At 44.0% G+C, this 23,937-nt stretch overlaps 1 protein-coding gene across 2 annotated transcripts in view; it reads right to left on the bottom strand.

The window, feature by feature from the left end:
• The window catches only part of LOC126464911 (lysosomal-associated transmembrane protein 4A), a 34,654-nt gene that overhangs the window by 8,251 nt on the left and 2,466 nt on the right, over positions 1-23,937 (bottom strand). For both annotated transcript variants that reach the window (XM_050096269.1, XM_050096268.1), the window contains exons 3-5: positions 18,823-19,081; positions 18,418-18,556; positions 18,172-18,328 (exon numbers count right to left, since the gene is read on the bottom strand). In XM_050096269.1, coding sequence (XP_049952226.1) covers positions 18,172-18,328; positions 18,418-18,556; positions 18,823-19,081 — 555 coding nt within the window. The remainder of the gene's footprint in view (positions 1-18,171; positions 18,329-18,417; positions 18,557-18,822; positions 19,082-23,937) is intronic.

A 23,937-nucleotide genomic window follows, 5' to 3' on the forward strand; every position in this document is an offset into this window, starting at 1 on the left:
TGCAGGCCGGTGTGCCATGTGATGGGATCGTAGTAAATATCATCCCGAACCAACGACATGAGCCGGAATACCTACCACAGGGGGTAGGTCAAAACGCACAGAGGTGTAGTGTGCCAAGGCAATTTGATCGCATGAGCGTAGCTTCGTTTCCTGGAGGGCTACGACGAGCGGACGGTGCAAGCGGAGCAGCAACTTCAAGTCCTCTAGGTTGGAGCGAATGCTGCGAATATTCCAGTGAATAAGTGCCATCGTAAGAAGAAAAGGAAGATGAAAGAATGGGTCACCTCAAAGGCCGCTGAGGGCCCAGCTTCGAGCGAGCACTGCCGCCGCTATCAGTAGGCGGACAGTCATCGTCCATTGGTTCTATAGGTTCATCGGCCATCTTGGTAAGATGGCCGGGAGGGGGAGCTTTCTCCGCCGATGAACGGCCAGATGTTCGGCTACCAGCGGTGCGGCCAGGCGAAACGGATGACGGCCTGGGGCGGCAACCGCTGGGTGGCGCAGGAGAAGAAATGCGCCGTGGCGGAGAAGGAGAACTGTGCTTCCTATGAGCTTTCTTGGAAGGTCGTTTGGTGGAAGTACTGGTCGATGGCTGGGAGTTCGAGGTACGTAGGAAGTCTGCACGGGACGGTTCCTTCATGAAGGCCCGTGCATCTGACTTCTGGGTCTTCGTCTTAGCAGAAGCTGATGAAGGGGCTTGTGTCTGTGGGGTGACGGGAGGAACAGGAGACGTCGACCGCGCGATTTTAGCACTGGCCGAACGGACGACCGTGGTGCTGAAGGTCAGATCGCATGTCTGGGTTGCCACCTCCCTGGTAGTCCGAGGAGAGGCGAGGACAGTACTGTATTTCCCCGCTGGGAGCAGCGTGGGCTTCCTACTAGCAAATAGCTTGCGAGCAGCTGAGGTGGACACTTTCTCTTTGACCTGAATTTCTTGGATACAGCGTTCTTCCTTATAGATGGGACAGTCGTGGGAGGACGCTGCATGGTCACCCTGACAGTTCACACAACGAGGAGACGGAGGTGGACAGTCACCCTCATGGGCATCCCTGCCACAAGTGACACATTTAGCCGCATTGGAACAAGACTGGCGAGTGTGATTAAAACGCTGACACTGGTAGCAGCGCATAGGTGTCGGGACATAGGGGCGAACAGAAATAACCTCGTAGCCCGCTTTGATGCGCAATGGCAGCTGAACACTATCAAAGGTCAAGAAAAGTGTCCGGGTCGGTACAAGACCATTGTTGACCTTTTTCATGACCCTATGGACAGCCGTCACGACCTGCTCAGCGAGGAAAGATTGAATCTCCTCGTCAGTCAATCCGTCGAGTGATCTGGTATAAACCACACCACGAGACGAATTCAAAGTTCGGTGAGCCTCCACCCGGACAGGGAACGTGTACAGGAGTGTGGCGCGAAGCAGTTTTTGTGCCTGAAAGGCGCTCTCAGTTTCTAGTAACAAGGTACCATTACGCAACCTGGTACAAGACTTACCAGTTCCGGCTATGGCATCTACGCCCTTCTGGATAACGAAAGGGTTGACAGAGGAAAAATCCTTTCCGTCCTCAGATCGAGAAACGACGAGGAACTGTGGGGCAGGCGGTAGTACTTTTGTCACTGGTGGCTGGTTAAGTTTCCATTTGTGGGCAGAAGTCGAGAGAGAAGAAGAAGAGAAATCCATTGCGGAGGAATCCCCCATGATTGCCAGTGTCTCCGATGGCCCGCTCCTTCCTTGTGGGGACCCTCTCAGAGGGCACTCCCGCCTTACGTGAATGTTGACACCTCAGGTCACACCTCCCGAGAAACAGACGGAGGGACCAATCGGCATGGTCAGAAGGTATCAATCAGCTCAGGCAATCACCCCTCCCTGGGCCTGGCCTTTACCAGGGGGTACGTGTGTGTCTTACTTGTCTACCCAGGGTGGGGAATTACGCGTTACCCAGTCACCGGCTACGCGTGCGAATGAGAGGGTCGGCCTTCAGGCACGCACAGGGAGGAAGGAAGAAGAGGAAAAAGAAGAGAGAGAGGACAGACTGTCTCAAACGCCGAGGCGGAGACCAGAGAAGGCAAGGGAAAAAAGGCAAGGGAAAAAAGGCAAGGGAAAAAAGGCAAGGGAAAGAGTAAGGAAGACAGTGAGATGGAGAAGAACAAAGAAAGGAACCAACCAAAGGAAGGAAGAAACGAGAAGTGAAAAACCAAAATGACCACAAATATAGGTCGTGGAACCGTCTGTCTCCGGACGCAGGTGCTAACTACCCCCTTGAGGGGGAGGGACTCCTTTTAGTCGCCTCTTACAACAGGCAGGAATACCTCGGGCCTACTCTAACCCCTGGACCCGCAGGGGGGCTGAAAGGCCCCTGCAGAGATTATGGATGGCGACGGCAATGGCCGCACTCCACCATGGGAACAGCCAACAGTGAAAGGTGCCCATTGAGCAAGGGATGGCAATGCCGGCGGCGCGATTATCTGCATCGGACATGTTATAGATGACTTCATCAATACAACCTGACAAAGAAGGGGTGAACACTATAGGCCAATCTGAGGGATGGGAAGCCCAGTGGGATAATGTGGTCATTGGAAGGTGGGAAAGGATGAGAGAATCAATGGGAATTGCTCACTATTGCAGAGGTCATCATGTGACGAAAAGTGTTATTAAGGGAGAACAGGTGGGGAAGTGAGCAAAATATCTATGGCAGAGAAAATGCTGTAAGTGGCACTGAAATGTGTAGCAGAACCATAATCAAGAAGGCACAAGTCATGGTCTGCAAGAAACTGGTCTATGTGTAGATCCCAATGAAGCACTGCCCCACAAGGGGTGACGGGCATTAAAATCCCCAAGGAGGAGGAAGGAAAGGGGCAGTTGCTGAAATAGGGAAATTAAGGTAGTGGGTATAAGTGGCCTATCAGGAGGGATATAGGGTTTGCAAGCTTCCAATTCATTATGAAGGGGGAGACATGTACTAACAACATCATACAGACCAACATGCAAATGCCACTAGAAGCCCTCAAAGGGCTGACCCGTTTCTGACAAAGCACAAAAAGTAAAATGAGATTCCTGGAGGATGACAAAAGCTGCAACTCTGGAACATGACTGTAGTATCCTTTCCAGTTCCACTGAATAAGCACAGAACTAGGATCCAAATTTGAGGGGAATGGGCCAAAACTGATCACACCACCATGCATTATCAGCAAGGATGGGTGACCTCCATAAACAAGACGTTCCAAGTAAGGAGTTGGCAACTCCCGGGGGGGGAGGGGGGGGGGGGGCACCAGAGGAGCCTTGTCCTGAACTCACATTACTACTACTTCTTCTTCTCCTCCTCCTCCTCCTCCTCCTCCTCCACCTCCACCTCTTTCGTAGGTCGAGGAGGGCAAGTTCCAGAGAACAGGCTTCTGTGAGATCTGGAATTGATAGCAAGCAGGCAACCTTGAGGCGCAAGGACTGTGGGTCCTGGGCTGACCTGGGGCAGCCAGCATCCGGTCTGGGAGATGCAGAGAGGGAGGGGTCCCTGGAGGAGGCCCTATCACCAGTAGGCCACGGACAAGGGGACATTTCTCCAGTAAAGTTAGGGGAATGGCATGTCGAGGGGAGGGCGTGGGAGTTGCAGGGTAGGGGGACAGTACAGGGGCTAGGACTGGCAAAAATAGGAGGAACAAGGGGGAAAGGATGTAACAGAGGCGAAGTTAGATGTCACAGACAGAATCAGTCATTTCTGGTGAGCCTCGTGAAGGACAAAGGACAAACGATCAATGACCTTATACTCCTGTAGTTTCTTATAAACCGGGCAATTCGGAGAGCATGGAGAGTGATGGTCATGACAACACACTCAGGCCCCAGAACACAAGAGTGCCCCCACACACAGTGGGCATACAAAATCACTGCATAAAGGGGGCGTCGGACAGTGAGAAGAGATTTGGCCACAACGCAAACACTGTAAACACCTCACGGGTGGTGGGATGTATGGCTTCATGTCATACCGATAGCATGCAACCTTGATCTCCTCTGGCAGGGCGTCCCCTTCCAATCCCAGAATAAAGGCCAGTATCAATTCTATTGTCCTTACAACCTTTCTTAACATGTCAAACAAAATGAATGCTTCCAAATTGGCACGGAGTTTCTCATCAGTTTAGGCCCCTATGAAAAATGACTCCCTGACCAATATTCAAACATTGGTGAGGATTAATGGGCATCTGGAGGCAGCCAAGATGGTCACAAGCACAAAGGGCCACAGACTGGCTGGCAGGAGCAGATTGGGTGGCAGAAGAAGTTTTGATCAGCAGCGATCTCTACCACATCCCACGCAAAGTATTCTTCACCAAACTTTTCTTTGATAGTTTCCATGAAAAATCATAGCCTGGCAGTGGTGAAAGTGTCCCCATCAGTCCTGGTGCAGACCAGGTAGTGGGGAAATGGTTTCATCGAAAGCCAACCCTCCTCACAGGGTGTAGCCAGGGAAGGAAAGCCTGGCAGGTTATAAGCAGCAACACTGAAAGATCCATTGCCATCTGAAGTGATAGCCGTAGAGGAACATCCAGCTTTAAGCTTAAGACGTTTCATATGCAAAGCACCTGCCCTGATATTACCCACTCTGATCAGGTGTTCTCCTCATGGGCAACAAAAAGACACAGCAAGGGTCGTCTGACTTGGTGGCTGTTGCTGGGTATTATAATGTTCCAGAATGACAAGCAACCAATTTTAGGCATACAAGGGGAGGTCACATATCAGAAATGTGATCCCTGTGTTGTCAGGGGCTCAACAGCAAGGGTACACAATTACCCCAGCACACGGAGTGGCTACTGTCCTGGCTATATGGCGTTAAAGGACAATAGTGTCAGGTAACAGATGAAGGAGATGGTTAAGGCCACACACCAGACATGCTAAGATGTTCTTCCCCAGCTGCCGCACACAATGAACAGAAAATTTACAAGAGGAAGTCAAACCCCAAAGGGGGGCCAAAAACATCAAACAGGAAAGGTGAAAATGAAAAAGCAAGATAAAAAACTGGGAGTAATAACCAGACACAAGGAGGATAGCCAGGCCCAAGTATGCAAGGACAGAGAGAGGGAAAGGAGGTGGCAGAGGGGAAGGAGTGAGGACAAGGAGGGACTGCCACAGGGCAATGAATGCAGCTCTGGAAGGTCGAAACGGCCACAATAGCTCAGGGTCCCACGTGCACCACGTACAAACTCACGAATGATACATGAGCCGCTTGGGGTTGTCCATACAGTACACAGTTCACAGACAGAAGTTCAGAAGTTCAAAAAGATTGATGTCAACAGTCATCACATTTGAGTGATTTCCTACTTTTAAATGGAGAGTTGGCACTGTGATTAGAGATATAACTTGCCAAGCAGGACACTGGGATTCAAATCACGATGATTTTGCCGTTTCATTTTTCATGTGATCAATTATAAGGATTTCATGAAACTGAGAATGAACTTAATTTTGTGCAATAATTACAGGATAACATAACAACATGGGTAAGAACAAAACAATGAAAAATTTCTCCTCCAACATTTGGAGCATCTTGATGCAGAACCCCGAACTGTAGCACTGATTTTGAATAACAGTTGCACTTAAATTTATATATTAAAATACTACAACTAGTTTCGGTCCCCAAGGCCATTAGCCAGTGGTTATACGTAACATGGAGTTTGAGTTCTGTCAGGGCATCTGACATAAAACCACTGGATAATGGCCTTTGAGGCCAAAATCAGTTTCTGAAAAACCAACTGGCATTGGCATTTTATTCAAAATACTACAATTGCGTGGTTATAGATAATCACAACTTTTAGCGAATCATATAATTATCCCAGCAGTCTCTTACCATTAACTATTTACGCTCAAAGGCATTATCATGAAAATGGATCATGTTTCTTTTCTGGCAATTATTAGGCAAAAGATATGTTTGTGCATCAAAGGTTCTTTCATTTAACATGCATGATGCGAAGATTTCTGTACTTCAAATTTTTTTTTTTTTATCACCACCCAACTCATTGACATGACAAAGTTCTATTCAGTAATGTAATCATAAACAAATCTCAGTGTTTGTGTTGCCGTGTAGTAGATTGGACAATTAGCTTTTGATAAGCTTTGTCCTTCCACTAGACAGTGGTGGGATTAATTTTTTATTTTGTAGACATTAGTGATCCCATACAGATAAGTGGAGAACAAATATGTCAAATTTTATCATACTTGCCACAGTATGACATCCTCAATTTGCAGTCTAAAAACTATCACATACACGGTAGAAATTTTAACCGCACATCAGAAGAGAGGCATGGGTGCCATAACTAGCTGTGTCTTTCTACAAGGAGGAAAATAGAAAAAATCTGTTGTAATTTACCACTGTATCCAATCTCTGCCCCTTTACAAAGAGAAAGCATACAGGCTGACCATTCATTACAGTGGTGACCAGCAAAAATTTCCTTGTTAAGGGTCTATTCTGTGTGTCTAGCTAGTGACATACAGTTGCAGAACAGATGTTTCTTGGAGTAGGTCTAGAATACAGAAAGGACCATTTCTGCATAATATTTCTGCAGGCAATACTTCACATCAGCACTAGACTAGACTAGTTGCGATTTAGTGCCGCCTCTTGTTGTGCTGTCAAATATTCACCTTGCCTTCCGTAATTCCTCATTCCCTTACATTTTTTCTATTCGTTAGGTTTCAAAATTTCCCATTTTTTCTGAACAGGAATGCAATTGCAATCAGCATGACCTTTGCCAAAAGCGATTTCTTCCATATCGGATGGCACGTACAGACTGCAGACTAATAAGAGTTAAGTCGTCGTCCTTCCAAACCGCCCACTACTTTTTGAACAGTAGATTTATTTGAAGTTAAAACAAGACAACTGAAAAACACCCCATTGTTGATAACTTTGCTGCTGTGTTCCACTAAACATAAACCATGGATCAGTCATTTGATGCAACGAAGAAGTAACTCAAGAAGTGACCTGTTCCTTGCAACGTAATACCAGGACAGCTAGCTCTATCTCTTGGTATGTAAGACACACAACAAATGGAGATGCATCTTTCTTGTACAGAACAGAAGTGTGTTTTTTTTCTACCACAAGACAGTTAATTTAACTCTGAAACTCCTCCAGGGGCCCTTTCCCTCCCCAACTGCTTAACTGATTTAGTGCAGCCTACAAAATGTATGTTTCAGATTTTCAGAGTATTTAACTTCAATGCTTCTATCTTTAGAAGGTCTTCAGCCGGAACTGTATTACCTTAATTGTTCGAGCATTTACATTCTTTTACTAACAGCTACAATTAGCATCTGACATAACAGACTAATGGGTTAACCACTTTCAAAGCAGATAGGAACTAGTTCATACACTATTCCAATTACACTATCAGTGGCTGCTCCTCCCTCCTCCTCCTCCTCCTCCCCCACTCCCCATGCATAAAAAAATTGCATTTGTTCTCTCATATACAATCACTTGTACATCTATTTTCGACAACTTTCTCAGGATCTTTCACAGCAGTGTAATACCATCTAGTTATTATGAATACATAACTAATTAACTGAACTTTCTAAAATTGCTATTTACCCATAATGCTTCTTTAAAATGATGAAATGCATACATTGAGACACTCAACAAGGAAAAATGTACAAATTAACTATGCATTTTTATTGCTGAGTAAAAATATCTTATGCTTATCAGAAATACTAGTTTTATTTTCCCGAGCAACACTTAATACCTCAGGGAGAACTATGCTATACTGGGGCACAATGCAGTTCAGAAAGTACAGAGGAGAAAATAAAATTATGTTGTTACTGAAACCACCAGACTATCATTTGCATGTTGGAAGGACAAGTGGCTACGAAGAAGAGAAAAAAAAAAGATCATGATTAACACATCTCTGATCCTCCTCCTATTAATTCCACATCTAATCTCAATGTACAGCCCTGACTTTTTACATCAACTCCAACTTTGGGCATTCTATATTTATTGTGAATCAGGTACATAACTGATAATATTATTATTACATTTAGTAAATAGACACATGGTAGTGACAATTTCTGCATCCAACATCTCACTGTGGAGCACGGGTTCATTTTAATCTTTGTATGCACCAGAGAGATTTCAACTTCAGTAATGTTACAAAGGTGTCCCTGTACATAACAGAGTGTCCTGCTATTAAAATTCCAAGAAGGCACATTCCTAGGGAAGTCCTGAACTTGGTCCTTTCTCCCACATACACTCAACAACCAACAATGTCCAAATTAACTACACATTTTTATTTCTGTGCAAAGACGTCTTATACTTATCAAAAATACCTGTTTTATTTTCCCTGGCGATGTTTAATAACATCACATCAGAGAAACTCAAACTTTCACAGAAATAATTATTGACAGCTGCTCTTCCCACACATTTTCCAAATGGACCAATGTGGGAAAAAATCTTAATCACATATGGTGTATCCTCTGTCACAAACAGTAAGGTGTCTCGCAGAGTACAAAGGCATATGCAGAAGGAAAGATCACATCCCCTTTCGATAATATGATTTTTGGATCATTCCATGTCAAAACACACAATAATTCAACGATTTGTAACCCTCTATCTCAGATTTTCACAAAACTTTGCATATTTGCTTACACTTCTGTCACAGGAACTTCTGCAAAATCTTTTTGGCCTCAGACTATGACTTTATCACTACATTTAAAATTCTATATAAAATATTCTGATAACTGAGGTCTGCAAGAATGTCAATGCAAAATGGTACTTATCTACATAAATGCCCACAACTCAGGTGTTTATGAAGCATTTGATTTGGAATTTTTTCAGTAGTATGACATATAGTTAATAGGTATCCAGTTGTTGAAGCAGTAAAGTTACAAATAAATTTTTTACACAATAGTATTGTATGTCAATGTTCAATTTCAGAAAAACTGCGAGGATGTGCAAAAATGCTTATATCACATTTCTCCAACCTCCTGGAAACCTGATTTTGGTATTGCATTATCCCCTAGATTGTAAGCTTTCTAACAATATAAAGATTTTAATGGGTCTTCTGCTAATTGACATGCGCATCTGAAATCAAAATACTTATTGCTGTGATGGAAAAGGATCATTTTAAGTACGTTCATCCACTAAATGTCTCACTGCCTCAGATGCAAGGGTATCAAATTAGCATATTTAAGTATAACTCATTCTAGGTAGCAAGTTAATTTTAAGTGTGAAAATTTCTTTCCTTTCATTTGACTAATTCAGTAATTTTTTAAAGACTATAATATATATCATTTGTGTGTTCAGCCCATCACCTGCTCACATGGAAAAAAAGTGTTGTTAGACAGCAATAGCTTGTTTGAAAGCTTTATAGGCATGAAAACAATGCAACAATTGCTGAAATTCATTATTGAGATTAACTGGCATGCAACAATTAGTCTATCTGGTCTCAGTTGCTCTTTGCCTTTCTATGAGAAAAATCAAATCTAGAATGATATTTTCACTCTGCAGCGGAGTGAGTGCTGATATGAAACTTCCTGGCAGATTAAAACTGTGTGCCGGACAGAGACTCGAACTCAGGACCTTTGCCTTTCCCAGGCAAGCAGGTTTTTACTGGGTTTGAGCACCAGAATGATGGTGCTCTTCTGCCACTGCAATGGAAAGATGCCATCGCACCAGAGCCAGTTGAAGATGATGAGAAGATGTCCCTTGTAGTCAGATGAGAGATGTTTAATCATCTGGCTGTGGATGTGATCAGGCCCAGGATCTGTGTCGGGGCAATGTGCAAGGGCACTGAGGAGCTCCCACTTTGTAAATGGGGCATTATAGGATTCACTGCAACATGTAGTGAATGAAAGGACGTTCCCTTCCAGCCGCCGTTTGAGCTTGTGAAAGGCTGGGGGTTAATTCTCCGATGCAGAGGCTCAAGCAAAGTGCTCGACAATCGCATTTGCGTCGGTACAGAACTCGCCATTTATGGTAACACCGGGGACAGCTGTTCAGGCCTGGTACCCGAAAAGACGTTTGATCTTTGCCCAGACTTGGGAAGGTGACGTGTGGCACCCAATGGTGGAGACTTATCTCTCTCAACATTCCTTCTTCCGTTGTTTGATAAGGTACTGAACACGGGCACGGAACCGTTTAAAGGCTATCTCTGACGTTGATCTGTTGTAGAATTTTAGAACATGTTTTTTGCTCGCGTATCATGTCGTTTTTGGAAACCCAGAATCTACTCTGTAGGAATCAACATGGATTCCAGAAACAGCGATCGTGTGAGACCCAACTCACTTTATTTGTTCATGAGACCCAGAAAATATTAGATACAGGCTCCCAGGTAGATGCCATTTTCCTTGACTTCCGGAAGGCGTTCGATACAGTTCCGCACTGTCGCCTGATAAACAAAGTAAGAGCCTACGGAATATCAGACCAGCTGTGTGGCTGGATTGAGGAGTTTAGTTTCGTCACAGGGTTATTTGCTAACCGTAATAGCGTTACGGAGATGTTTAGCACTCTCAAGTGGCAGACTCTGCAAGAGAGGCGCTCTGCATCGCGGTGTAGCTTGCTCGCCAGGTTTCGAGAGGGAGCATTTCTGGATGAAGTATCGAATATATTGCTTCCCCCTACTTATACCTCCCGAGGAGATCACGAATGTAAAATTAGAGAGATTCGAGCGCGTACGGAGGCTTTCAGACAGTCGTTCTTCCCGCGAACCATACGCGACTGGAACAGAAAAGGGAGGTAATGACCGTGGCACGTAAAGTGCCCTCCGCCACACACCGCTAGGTGGCTTGCAGAGTATAAATGTAGATGTAGATGGTCCAGGGAAGGGTGCTGCTTATGTCGCTGTAGTGCTCACCGGCGCTCCTTAGTTGCTTCTGCGACCATCAAGGGACTGCCTTGCACCTCGGGCACCCTAAAGAGCGAGGGATATCGCTTTCTGCTGCAGAAACAATTGTGCTAGCTCAGCCAGGCGGTGGAAAAAACTGCCACAATTCCACTGGAGGATGACATCGTGAGACTGGCGAGACATGGAACATTCAATGAGGCACTTTACGCCTCAGAGTCACCTGCTGCCACCTCTTTATAGCCTGAGAAGTCTATATCCATTGTGTTCGAGGGTCTGGCGAAATCTAGGTCCTCAGCAGACGCCAAAATCTCTACCCCATCCTTGGCCGCAGAGCTCATAGGTAGCAGTGGTATGGGTGCCACCGCAATTTCCTTGGTCTGAGGGGTTTTCTTTTTGGATTTGTCTGGCTGCTCCTTGGGTTTCCCTGACTGGGAGGACTTCACTGGCTCAGTCTCTGGGACTGAGGCTGAGCGTGAAGCCCTACGACCAGCTGCTTTTGGGCTCTTCAGCCACTGGTGGGTGTCATCTTTCACACTAGAAGAAACCTGGGAAGGGAGTGACCCAAGGGACCCCTTCATAGCAAGAGAAGCCGAAGAAGACTTACGCTTTTCCGGCTTAGAAGTGGGGACGGATGTCCTCGATGGTGGGGTAGGGGGGACAGGTGCAGTCTTCCGGCTCTGAGAGGTGACCTGGGTTGGCGGAGCCGACGGTGCCAGAACTGTTGTAGCGGTGGCACAAGACGATGTCATATGCACAGGATACACGCGTTCAAATTTTCTCTTAGCCTCAGTGTAGGTCAGTCTGTCCAGGGTCTTGTACTCCGTGATTTTCCTTTCTTTCTGGATAATCCTGCAGTCAGGCGAGCAAGGCGAATGGTGCTCTCCGCAGTTGACACATATAGGAGGCAAGGCACATGGAGTATTGGGTTGTGACACTGGAAGTACAGCGGGAAGACATATCGCCAAACTTCCAGCACTTAAAGCACCGCACCAGGGGAGCGATATAGGGCTTTACGTCACACTGGTAGACCATCACCTTGACCTTCTCGGGTCATGTATCAACCTCAAAGGCCAAGATGAAGGCATCGATGGCAGCCTGATTATCCTTTGGACCCCGGTGGACGCGCCCGACGAAATGTACACCTCACCGCTCTAAATTGGAGTCGGACTGCAAAAGAAGGTCCCTGTGAAATATGATACCCTGGACCATATTTAAGCTCTTATGAGGTGTGATGGTTACAGAAACATCCCCCAGCTTGTCACAAGCGTGTGACTGGGCAGAGGATGCTGTTTTGATCAAGATTGAACTTGTCCTCTAAATGGCCAACAAAAAACTGAGGTTTCATCATGAAAGATTCCCTATCAGCTCTCGAACATACAAGGCACCAGGGCGAATAAGATCCGCAACCATCCCTAGCCTGACGTTTCTCCCAATGGTGTAGCAAGGGAGGGGAACGATTTGGGGTCATACTTCTGTGCGTTGAATTGAGTTTGTGATCGCTTAGAGACTGCTGGTGTTTCACCACCAGCAAGAGATGATGGACTACACTTCATCGCATGTCATCCACCCTGATGCCACCCACTCTGGTCAGAGGCCCTCCCCACAGGCGCCACCCAGCCGCAGCAAAGTCCACCTGGCAGGATGGCCATTGCCAGGAGTCCCGATACCCAAGGGGGATGGGCATCTACCCCTTGGCAAAGGTGGAGAGTTAACGACACAGGCATCAGCACAGCGATCCCTGCGTGGTCAGGAGGCTATAACCAACAGGGTACATGGCTGCCCCACCACAACGGACTGGCTATCGTGCTGGATATCAGGTGCAAAGAAGTCCATGGTCATCGTTGACGCAGAAATGGACACTGCAGAGTGCATGGTGGGAAACGCACCCAGGAAGACGTCCTCGACCAAGAGATGGAGAATGGGCAGGACTGCAATGCGACGATGAGGAAGTGGGCCAAACATTTCAATGGATACGATGCACCCTGTAAGGCGCCCTTATCCAACTGGCTCGCTCTTTGGGAAAATTTTGAAGAATGGAAGCCAAATCCTACAGGGTACCATCACTTACAGGCCGAAACGTGTGAAAACGCCTCATACGACAGGCAGGAATACCTCGGGCTTATTCTAACCCCCGGACCCTCAGGGGGAAAGGACACGTAGGACATTGAGGGACCGCGTACAGCAGGCTGCCAGATAAGACCCATGGGAGGACCAGAAATTTCCTAGTTTCAACGAATGGAATGGCAACAGGCCCACAATGTAGAGATAGTGGGAGAAAACATTTGCAGCACCAGAAATTTATACAGACAGTTTTGTCAGGGGAAAAGCAAAAGCCACTGTTGATGCTCCAGGAGTAAAGACGATCAAGACAGCTCTGAAAGTGCCGCTCAGTGAGACAGGTCCATGGAGAACTGCAATAGATGGAAAAATCAAAAACAAAAAGGGAGCTGGTGATGCCCAGCAGGAGACAGGCCATTATAGGATTAATGGTGATAGCAAAGATGACAACGCTCAGGACAGAACCGTGAGGCACACCACTTTCCTGCATGAAGGTATCTGACAAGACAGAACCCATATGCAACTAACTCTGTATTGTAAAAATGCCCGAGGAAAACATGGCAGGCGCCACATGTAAGGAGTACGGAGGAAACCAGTTCTCCAGCAGGCGTCTTAGGCCACCTCCAAATCAGTCTGGGATTTACACAGAAAACCGTTCATGCCATGGGTGGACAAATTAATGATATGGTCAACTGCAGAACGCCACACTCTAAATCCACACTGTGCATTCATCAGTAAATGGCGAGACTCGAGCCACCACACAAGCCGGGCAAGAATCATACTTTCCATAACCTTGCAAACAGAGCTGGTAAGAGAGATGGGGCAATAGCTAGAAGGAAGGTTTTTGCCCTTGCCATGCTTAGGTATGGGTATGACGGTGGCTTCACTCCAGCATCCAGGAAATGTGCCTTCTGCCCAGATGCAGTTGTACATGTTAAGCAGAAACTGCTTGCCCACAAGAGAAAGGTGCTGCAACATCTCAATGTGAATGGTGTCTGCCCTCGGGCGGAGGATCGGGATGAACGGAGAGCTTGATCTAGCTCCCTCATAGTAAAGGCGGCGTTGTAGCACTCACGATTTGGAGAAGAGAAGGGTATCACCCGAGCGTCCTCCGGTCGTTTCCGATGGAGGAAGGCAGAGTGATAGTGGGAAGAGCTTGAAACTTCTGCAAAATGGTGTATCAAGGTGTTTGAGATAGCAATAGGGTCCACGATGACAATGTCAGCTATTGTCAGGCCGGAAATTGGGGGATGGCTCTTGGTCCCAGAGAGCCGTCGGAAGTTGTCCCACATGACACAGGAAGGTGTGGAACTGTTAAAATAACTACTGAATGAAACTCATCTAGCTCTTTTGCTATCCCAAAGAATGCGATGACACTTTGCACACATCTGTTTATAACGAATGCAGTTTGCCAGTGTAGGGTGGCGGTTAAAAATGTGGTGAGCACGTCTCTGTGAGCGAATTGCATTGCGACGCACCTCAGTCCACCAAGGGACTGGGACACAACGTGGTGAAGAGGAAGTGCGGGGAATGCAACGTTCTGCAGCAGTAAGGGCAACGCTTGTGAGAAAGTCTACCTGGTCATCACAATTGGGGAGGAGTAAAGCTGCCAGTCAGCCTTAGTAAGCTGCCACTAACGTGTGCACGTGGATGGGGTAGGAGTCAGCAAATGGATAGCACACGGGAAATGGTCACTCGAGCAGGTGTCAGAAAGAATCAACCACTCAAGACAAGGGGCTAGCTGGGCAGTGCACAAGAAGAGGTCCAAATGGGAATAGGTGTATGTGAGCGAGGAGACAGAAAGGAAAGTGGGTGTTCCAAAGGTAGAAGAGGTTAAATTGGTTAAGAAGGTCAGCCAAGAGGGCACACACTGACAGGCACTGGGAGCCCAGCCCCCCTCCCCCCCCCCCCTGCAAAGGGGATTATGTGCATTAAAGTCACTGAGTAGCAAAAATGGGGGAGGTAGCAAAAATGGGGGAGGCAGCTGCTCAGTAAGTTGAAGGAAGTCTGCCGTGGTGATAACAAATGATGGAAGGACATATATGATACAGAGAGAAAAAATCATGTGGGGAAGGAAAGAGCGAACTGCAACAACTTGAAGATGGATAGTCAGGGAGATGGGTTGACTATGAACGTTATTCTGTATGAGCAGCATGACGCCCCCCACGAGAGCGAATGCCGACCTCAGGGGGAAGGGCAAAACGAATCGGTAAGAAATGTGAAAGCTCAAAGTGGTCATGAGGATGCAATTTCGTTTCCTGAAGGCAGAGTACAAGGGGATGCTGTGATGCTAAAAGAAGCCGTAAAATTTATTTGTGAGACGGAAGGCCGTGAACGTTCCAGTGGAGGAGAGTCATGATGAGGAAGACATAGGGCTGTTATCTTGTCGGCTGCCGAGTGACAGCTGGGGAAATGGCACAACTGGAGGGCACAGAAGCATCAGCTTGCTTGTGTGGTCAGTCTGCAGAGCCCAATGTCAAAAAACGGTTGTTGGTGCGCACCGGCGACACCAAGACTGGCCAGGCTGAAGTACCATGCGCCAACAGCATCGGAGAGGATCTTCGAGGTGGCAAAGGTGAAGACCATTTGCCTTTGATGGACTTCTTCGAGTCTTTCTGGTTAGATGAAGACTCGAGTGTTGTTTGGTTGGAGGGACGGAGGAAGTCTTCACAGAAGTACTCCTTCTGTCCTTTCTGGCCTACCAGTTGTGTAGCTGGTTGCTTTGCCCCTTGAGGTGAGAGTTTGACAGCTTGTTGTACAGCTGGACAAGGGGTACGGCAATACTACTTTGACACTTGGCGATTTCACAATCTCAGAGCTGAATCGGAGGTCGCATATCTGCATGGCCATGTCTTTCATAGAGCGAGGGGTAACAAGAACAGAACTACAGGTATCAGAAAGTGGAATGCAGGGTTTGCGACTAGACAGTAACTTGCGAGCGACTGGGTAGTCTTTAACAGCCCGCTCATCAAAATACACTGGACAATCCCAAGAGGCGGCGGAATGGCCGCCATTGCAGTTCATACAGAGGGGAGAAAAAGGTGGACAATCGTCCACGTACACATCCCTACCACAGGTGACACATGTAGCTAGGTGTCAACAAGATGTTCTAGTGTGGTTGAAACAATGACACTGGTAGCAGCGCATCGGGTTCGGAATGTATGGCCGGACTGTGATAATTTCATAGCCTGCTTTGATCCTGGATGGCAGCATCACTCTATCAAAAATGAGGAAAAGAGTGCATGTGGGCACTAAGGAGGAACCTGCCTTTCCCATTACACGATGGACGGTAATGACACCCTGATCAGAGAGGTAAGATTGGATTTCGACCTTGGTGTAAATTACACCACGGGAAGAATTCAAAGTTCTATGGGCCTCGACACAAACAGGGTAGCTGTGGAGAAGCGAGACAGCAATCAGTTTTTGTGCTTGAGAATCAGAAGTGGTCTCCAAAAGCAAAGTGGCATTCCGTAAACAAAAGCAGGATTTCACAGGGCCAGCAATTGCATCTACATCTTTCTGAATAATAAATGGATTTACCGTAGCTAACGATTGACCGTCTTCAGTACGTGAGACCACAAGGAACCGTGGTGCAGCAGGAAGGGTTTTTGAATCATTAGTCTCATTGCATTCATGTTTTGTAGACACTGAGTGGGGGAGATGACTGCCTCATCGCACGGAAATCCCCGATGACTGCCAGCGTCTCTGATGTCACGCTCCTTCCAACTGGGGGCCCCCTTCACAATGGGGCGCAGCCGCCTTAGGTGATAGTTCATGCCTTAGGTCACACCTCCCACACATATGACAGAGGAACCAATCAGTTAGTAATTTGGGAATGCTACAACTCAGGCAATCACCCCTTCCTGGGCCTGGCCTGTACCAGGGGGTATGTGCGAACCCTACCTGTCGACCTGGGGCTCGGAATCACGCATTACCCAGTCACCTGTTACGCATCAAGACCCAAGAGCTGTTCTTCAGGAGTGCACAGGGAGGAATAAGAAAAAGAGGAACCTCAAACAATCAAGTGGAGGGACGAGAGGAGAAGGGAAACAAAGAAAGGGAAAGGGAGCGAAAAACAAAAGGGATATTGTTCGCACGTCAGCAACAGAATGCAGATCATTCCCAATAATACCCCAGGCATATTCCCCACAAGGAAAGGGAAAAAGAATAGCAAGAGGATAGACATGCAGCACGAAAAGGAAAAAAATGCTGTAAAGGCTGCGGCCACGTGGCAGCCAAGCACGAACCCACCAAAGAGCGGCGAGCCCCCTGAGAGAAAGTTTTAGTCTGAGAGCAAACAGATTTTGCATAACTTAGAAGTATATGTTAAAAGTACAAGCAAATGTGCAAAGTTTCATGAAAATCTGAGATGATGGGTGACATGACTTACGTGATTTGATGTGGAATGACCTCTTCTGTATATCATTCAATACCAAAACGAACCAGTAACTAAGAATAATCATTCTACAAAATTAACCCTTTCACTATTGTTTCAAAAATATTCTATTTTATAGGGCAACTAAAGTGACCTCACTATATGCTTTGTTAACTATTTTATGTCCTTTCTTAGTTAAAGCTCAATGTTTTAGGTGAAAAATTCAAGCATGTGACAAAATTTGCTGTTGGTCTGCACTAACCAACTCTCTTCTTGAATAAATGACAGTCAGTCACCGAATCAAAGACTAACACAAACACCTACATCTGCGCTCAAAGTCATCATATGGTACTGTGAAGTCATAATACTGAGATAATGAACGATACAGCTTACAAGCCGTCAGAAGCTGGTCACAGGTGATGCCCAAGGATGGAGACTATAAGCTTCCACCTAAGACAAAGCAGCGTCGTCTGAGAATTGCACGAACTGTGCATTCAATCAATATACAGAAGTTTCGTAAATGGGTGTCCCCTTCCTGTTTCGTACATAAATGGTGCATTGGAAGAAAGACCTATGGTACACCTCTGTGTGACATATTACAAGCATAGGCTTGCTGGATGTGTAAGCTCTTGACCTTTGCTTTCCTCCAACAACAAACACTTCACCATGTCACCGGTGGGTCAGCCATTTTGTACACTTTGCCTTCGTCTCTTGCACTATCTTCGTGTGACTCACTTGACACAGACAAATATGAAACAGCCACAAAATTTAGAATATACCATCTGATACCTATTCATTTAGCTAATAAGACAAATTGATTAATTTAATCATAAGGGAAAGGGTAATTTGGTACAAAATTCTGTCACAAAATCCTGTTCAACACCGTAAAACATGTGCACTTCTTGAAGAATAATTTAGCTGTGTGACAAAATTACCTTGACCATCATGGCTAACATGAAGAACATGAGAACCAGCAAGGACAGACACTGTGGGTTAAGTCTTAATAGTTCTTCCTGGAATGGAAGATGTGGATTTTCCTCAACAACACGGTGGACATCTGGCAAATAGCACAGGTACCCAACAGCAGTCAGACTAAAAAGAAAATAAATATTAAATAGTGCATAATAAACACACAACTTGCAATTAAAAAAAAAAACAAAAACAAAAAAACGACATATTACCTTGCAATGCAGAAATCAAAAACTTGCAAGCAAAAGAATGGCATCAAGTAGGATGGCTTGCCCTTTATTGCACCATATACCATTATCAGAGTTATTGCAAATGTGCAGAAAGTCACAACCATTCCAACATTTAAGTCCTCTGAAAATGGATTTAACCACAATATATCAAATGAATGAACTCATACATAATCTCTCAGTCATATACCATTCAAGTTGATACTAACAAATCTTTTTTTTGTTTTGTTTTCAATGTAACAAAATAGTTAACAACAGTGAAGGCATAGATTCTTCTATCACAATTTATATGCAACAATTTGGTTTTTTTCCCTAGGTATGTTGACAAGGAACTATATGGTCATTTGATAACACTACTAATAACTTACAACACCAAGTAGTGTTACGTACGATGGTTAAGACTTCTATGAACAAAGATGTCCCTGTATCCATGAGCTGCAGCAAAATCTGTCTGCTTCAACACTTCACCTTGTGGATGAAGGCTTACTTCAATATTTCTGCCAAGATTTGGTGCAATCATTTCTACTAAAGTGTCATCAACTTCACTTAATGGTGTCGGCAGAACTGGGTCTATTGCTACATTTTCTTGTACCATTTCAGGATGCCTCATCACTACGGCAATCACTGAGAGGGCCAAAACATGAAGCATCTATAACAAAATAAAAAATAAATAAAAAGACATAGCCACATTGGACATAGTGAAAATGCAAATTCCTTCATAAGCTAACAAAACCATTAATTTTCAAATAAGTACATAATTGCAAGCATCATAACAAACACATCAAACATACTGACCCTTAGCCCAAAAAAGTATCAGGTACTAACAAAACTTTTACATACACTTTCAATGGGTACTACTAAGCTGTGACAATACAGCAAATGCTGGAAAAAGTCAACTCCGCACTGCCAATAGCAGAGATGAGAAGACTGAGACTTTCAGGCCAGGAATGAAAGACACCATAATATTAGCAATAAGTTGACTCATTTCTTATTTCATTCCAAAGATATACAGCTTAATACTTTTGTTTAACTGTCCACGTAACAACAAGGAATTCACACTCTTTAGAAACTTGAGTAATTCACTAAGCTGCTCTATGCACTGGAGAATACTGAGAGCTAAATTTTGAGGTGATCACTACTCTGGCACAAAACACATAAGCAAAAAAATTTTCATTTAATCATATATTCTGTTCTGAATGGTTTTGAAAATTAAACGCATCCATGAGGTTCTTTACTGGCAGGCGTTTTAGTATACTCCCCACTATTTTCTTTCCTCAGTCCAAGCATCAAAGCTCTGAATAACTTTGCTGCTGAACAACTGTGCTACTGAAATTAAAGTTTAAAAATGAAGGCTAAAAATGTCAAGTTTTCACTAATTTGCAATTTCATCTCAAATCGTACAGGGCATATCAATGTTCTTTGGAAAAAATATGTCAGACCTCTGTACCAAATGTGTTAAGAAATAAAATATTTACTATGTAGGAAAAGATAAGATTGCTACTAACCGTAAAGATGACACATCAAGTTGCAGACAGGTACAATTAACACATACTTGCAGAAAGCCTTTGGCCATAACCTTCATCAGCATACGGAGAAACACACCATTCATACACACAACAGCGAACTCCGCCAATATGTGCCCCCGAGCTGCCACAGTCGGCTGTCGTGTGTGTGAGGTGTGCTTGCTTGTGTGTATGAATGGTGTGTGTTTCTATTTTGCTGATGACAGCTATGGCCAAAAGTTTTGTGTAAGTGTGTTTTAAATGTGCCCGACTGCAATTTGATGCGTCATCTTTATGGTAAGAACTGATCTCTCTTCCTACATTGTTCATATTCCTACCTGGAGTCTCCAGTGTCTGAAGTAAAATATTTTCATTTTAGCTTGGCTTTTGTAAATGGTACACTCCTTTGATAAATGTATATTTTGTAAACTAAAAAAACGTAACTGATAATCCAAAAGTACAGGAGGCCTCCCAGATGTTTCTGTTTTCAAGCTCCCTTATGTTCAAATTTAGTTGACACACACTTGAAAGTCACAGAATGCTAGCTTCCTTGTTATGTTACCAGATACAACTGACAATTATAAACAATATCTTCTCTGTTACCGCTATCTGTGTATGTAAACATTTATTACTAAAAATTTTAAAAAAATTACATTTTTATGAGTTTTTACAGATTATTTAGTCGGAAACACCCACCACATTGCGCACAATGTCTTGTTTGGTTAAAGTGTTAACAATTACTGTAATCAATGTGGGCAACATTTCAAAATTTTTCAACATTCTGCATATTGTTGACACACTAGTGTAAAATATGCTTGTCAGCAAACTGTTTCCAGCTCTTTTCTGTTTATAACAAGTGTGAGAGTTCTTTCACATGAATCGTTCTGCATTAAGTTTTGTGTTCGGTTTGAACTTTTTATTAGATACAATGCCAGTGAGGAGGGTGTAAAAAAAAAAAAAAACATACTAAGGTGGTGTTTAAGAAAAGTGAAAAACACTTCACAATTGTTGGAAATCTGTCAGACGTACTGCAGAAATACCTTGGTCCTTAAGTAATTGTGTTACCATCACATTCATTGTGCAGAAATTGTTATATTCACTACACCACCAAATTTAGCGATTACCCACCTGAATGATCGTCATCACTGGAATGTGAAGTTGAAGCCAATGCAGATGTTTATATTCCTGGGTGTGAAGCAGTTCATGCATTGAATGTTAACGTTTATGTTGTAGCTCCTAATATATATCCCTTTAAACACCCATACAAAGTAACGCACACAAGCAAAAGTGATATTTACAAAGAAAAGTGGAAGAATTTTAACAAGTTTTACACAAGCAACATCTTCAAAACTTTGTGAAGTGTGTAATGTTGATGCACCTGGTGCAGAACATGGAAAATAGTGACATGTGCAACCAATGTGATGTATGGTTTCAGAACCTTAACACTGCTATCTAGGCAGCCACCTATACTGAGAAGGTACAATTACTGACACCGAGACAGTTACCAGACAGCTACCCAAGCAGCAGATACACAAATACAAATAAACTTCCTCACACTATTTAATTTCAAAAGCTCAAAAAATGAAAAAGGTATATGGGCATCCTACTGCGGGCATCCATTGCAAAATGACAATGTTTCCCTCGAATATTAATTACGGGCAGACAAAGACTGTAGCAAAGCCCCCCTCAGACTACAGTTATCTCTGTTAGCAAAAATCGTGAAACAGTTAACACGATAAAATGATACACGACAAGATCAGAAAGAGAAGTGTATCCCCCAATTAAAAAGGAGAACCCAAATTTACAAACTGAGCTCTCAAAATTCTACTCTCCACAACCAAAACTGGCAAAATGCCAACCAATGAAGGGAGTATCCAGATGTATTTACTGCACTGATTTGAAACTTATTTGTTTCACCACAAGTAGTGTCACAGGGAAGAGGTACACAGAGATGAACCTGATGCTCTTGTGTGTGTCACAAGCCACAAGATAAATGTTGGTTGCAGGAGTGTGCAGTATGTTCCGGTGCTGAATTGATGACCATTGGTGCACTACACCTTCAGGGTACTGACAATGATGTAATCTATGCACTGTAAGGAGTTGGTGAAGAAGACAGTGGACCTAGGGAAGTTTGCTACAGAGGTTAGGCTTTGGGTTATGGAAGGAGTAGCTCATCATCGTATAAGCAGGATTCAGAGACAGACCATAGCATAAGTAAAATCAGCCACATTCCAAAATACTGACACATTAGTTTTTCATTTCGACTTTGCTGAGAACTGGTCTGTTGCTTTGCAGAACGAAGTTCAATGTTACCATTGGCACACACCAGAAGTGTCAGTATTCACATGAGCTGCTCACTTTTTTTGGAAGATCACACTCTTTTGCTAAAGTCAGTGATGGTCTCACTTGTGACAGTGCAGATGAACAATTGATGATGTAGCGTCTGGGGCTATAAGTTTCCTAAATACATATGTGTGACTGATGGACATATGCAGTATCTCATTTTAGAAACCGCTTTCAGCCTTAGGAGTCTGGAAAGCACAGTACAAAACTAGGACAAAAATGTATAGTTTCTGCAACAGGTCATGGAAAAAGTGCATGTGATGGGATAGGAGGCTTTTGTAAACATCTTACAACAAGATTTAATCTCTAGAGCAAAGCTGTTGAAGCTGTAAGAGATACTATTGGGGATTTGTACATACCACATCAAAATTACTACAAAACACGAAACTCTTACTTCTAAATGAAAGCACATCATGGAAATTCCATTAGAGAGAGAGAGAGAGAGAGAGAGAGAGAGAGAGAGAGAGAGAGAGAGAGAGAGAGAGAGAGAGAGAGAGGGGGGGGGGGGGGTGGTCTGCTCTGAAGCCAGTGGCAGGAATTCAGTGAACTCAATATCAGTTCTCCACAAAATGCAGCTGTAACAGGCTATGTGTGAAATGCAGAGACCTCAGCATACTTTAGAAGACTTTGTTGTGAGCAACTACATTCCTTGTGTGTATTACAATCAGTGGTGGGTGGGACAAGCAATTAGCCTCTCTTAGGAGCTGCAAGATGGTAAATTCTTTCAAAAGGCCACCATCAACCAGTGTGAAGTTCCATTCCAAGCACTGTCCTTGTTGGATCATCCTTGTCCATGCGCAAATTCAGCTCGGCTATACAAGTTCAATGAGGAGCAGATGAAAAGAAAACGAACTCTTTTCAACAATGCAGTGTTGGTTGTAACAGTGTAGACAATTTTAATTAATGGAACGTCTTAAGGAAGTAAAATCATGGCAAAGACAAAAATTTGTGAATATCAGAAACATAAAAATGTATACACAAAGCTATTTTCTATGTCCAATTATTTTTATAAAATTCTTGAACAAAATGAACCATTGGTTTCCCTCTCACTTATAAGGCTGTAAAATAATTATTTTCACTAATATATACCATTTTGTATTACATTTACTCAACATTAACAATCAATTAAAATTTTTAAGTGTCCAGGATTTTTATTATTATTATTATTTACCTTGAGAGAAGCTAGGCCTAACATAAAAATTTCTCAAATTTTGCACCAAAAAATATTGCCCACTCTGATTGTACCTTCCATACATAAAATGACTAACATACCAGGCAATTTTTTAGATATTCAGGATGGAGGTTTTTGGGAGAATAATTTATAAAGGATCAAAAAATTTATGCACAAATATTTCGATGGTTTAAGATTTTCAGGCATTAATGTCACAACTGACAGTTAGCAGCCTTTCCATTTTATTGTTTCTCAAGAAGTTGACATCCTGTGACCATTCATATTTTCAAAACATAATTTTGAAGTGTTCTAAAAATTACAAATTTTCATCGTTTATTTTTCCAAATTACAGATGAAAAACTCTTAAGTGGGTACATGTTAATCATGTCTGATATATGAACAAAGTTTTTATTAAATATAATTCCAGGTATCTACTGCATGTAGTATTTTTACAGTTTTTTGTCATTTTCCCTTTAGTTATGACACTTT

The sequence above is a fragment of the Schistocerca serialis genome, chromosome 1 (genome assembly GCF_023864345.2).
Source record: "Schistocerca serialis cubense isolate TAMUIC-IGC-003099 chromosome 1, iqSchSeri2.2, whole genome shotgun sequence".
In the NCBI taxonomy this organism is placed as follows: Eukaryota; Metazoa; Arthropoda; class Insecta; order Orthoptera; family Acrididae; genus Schistocerca; species Schistocerca serialis.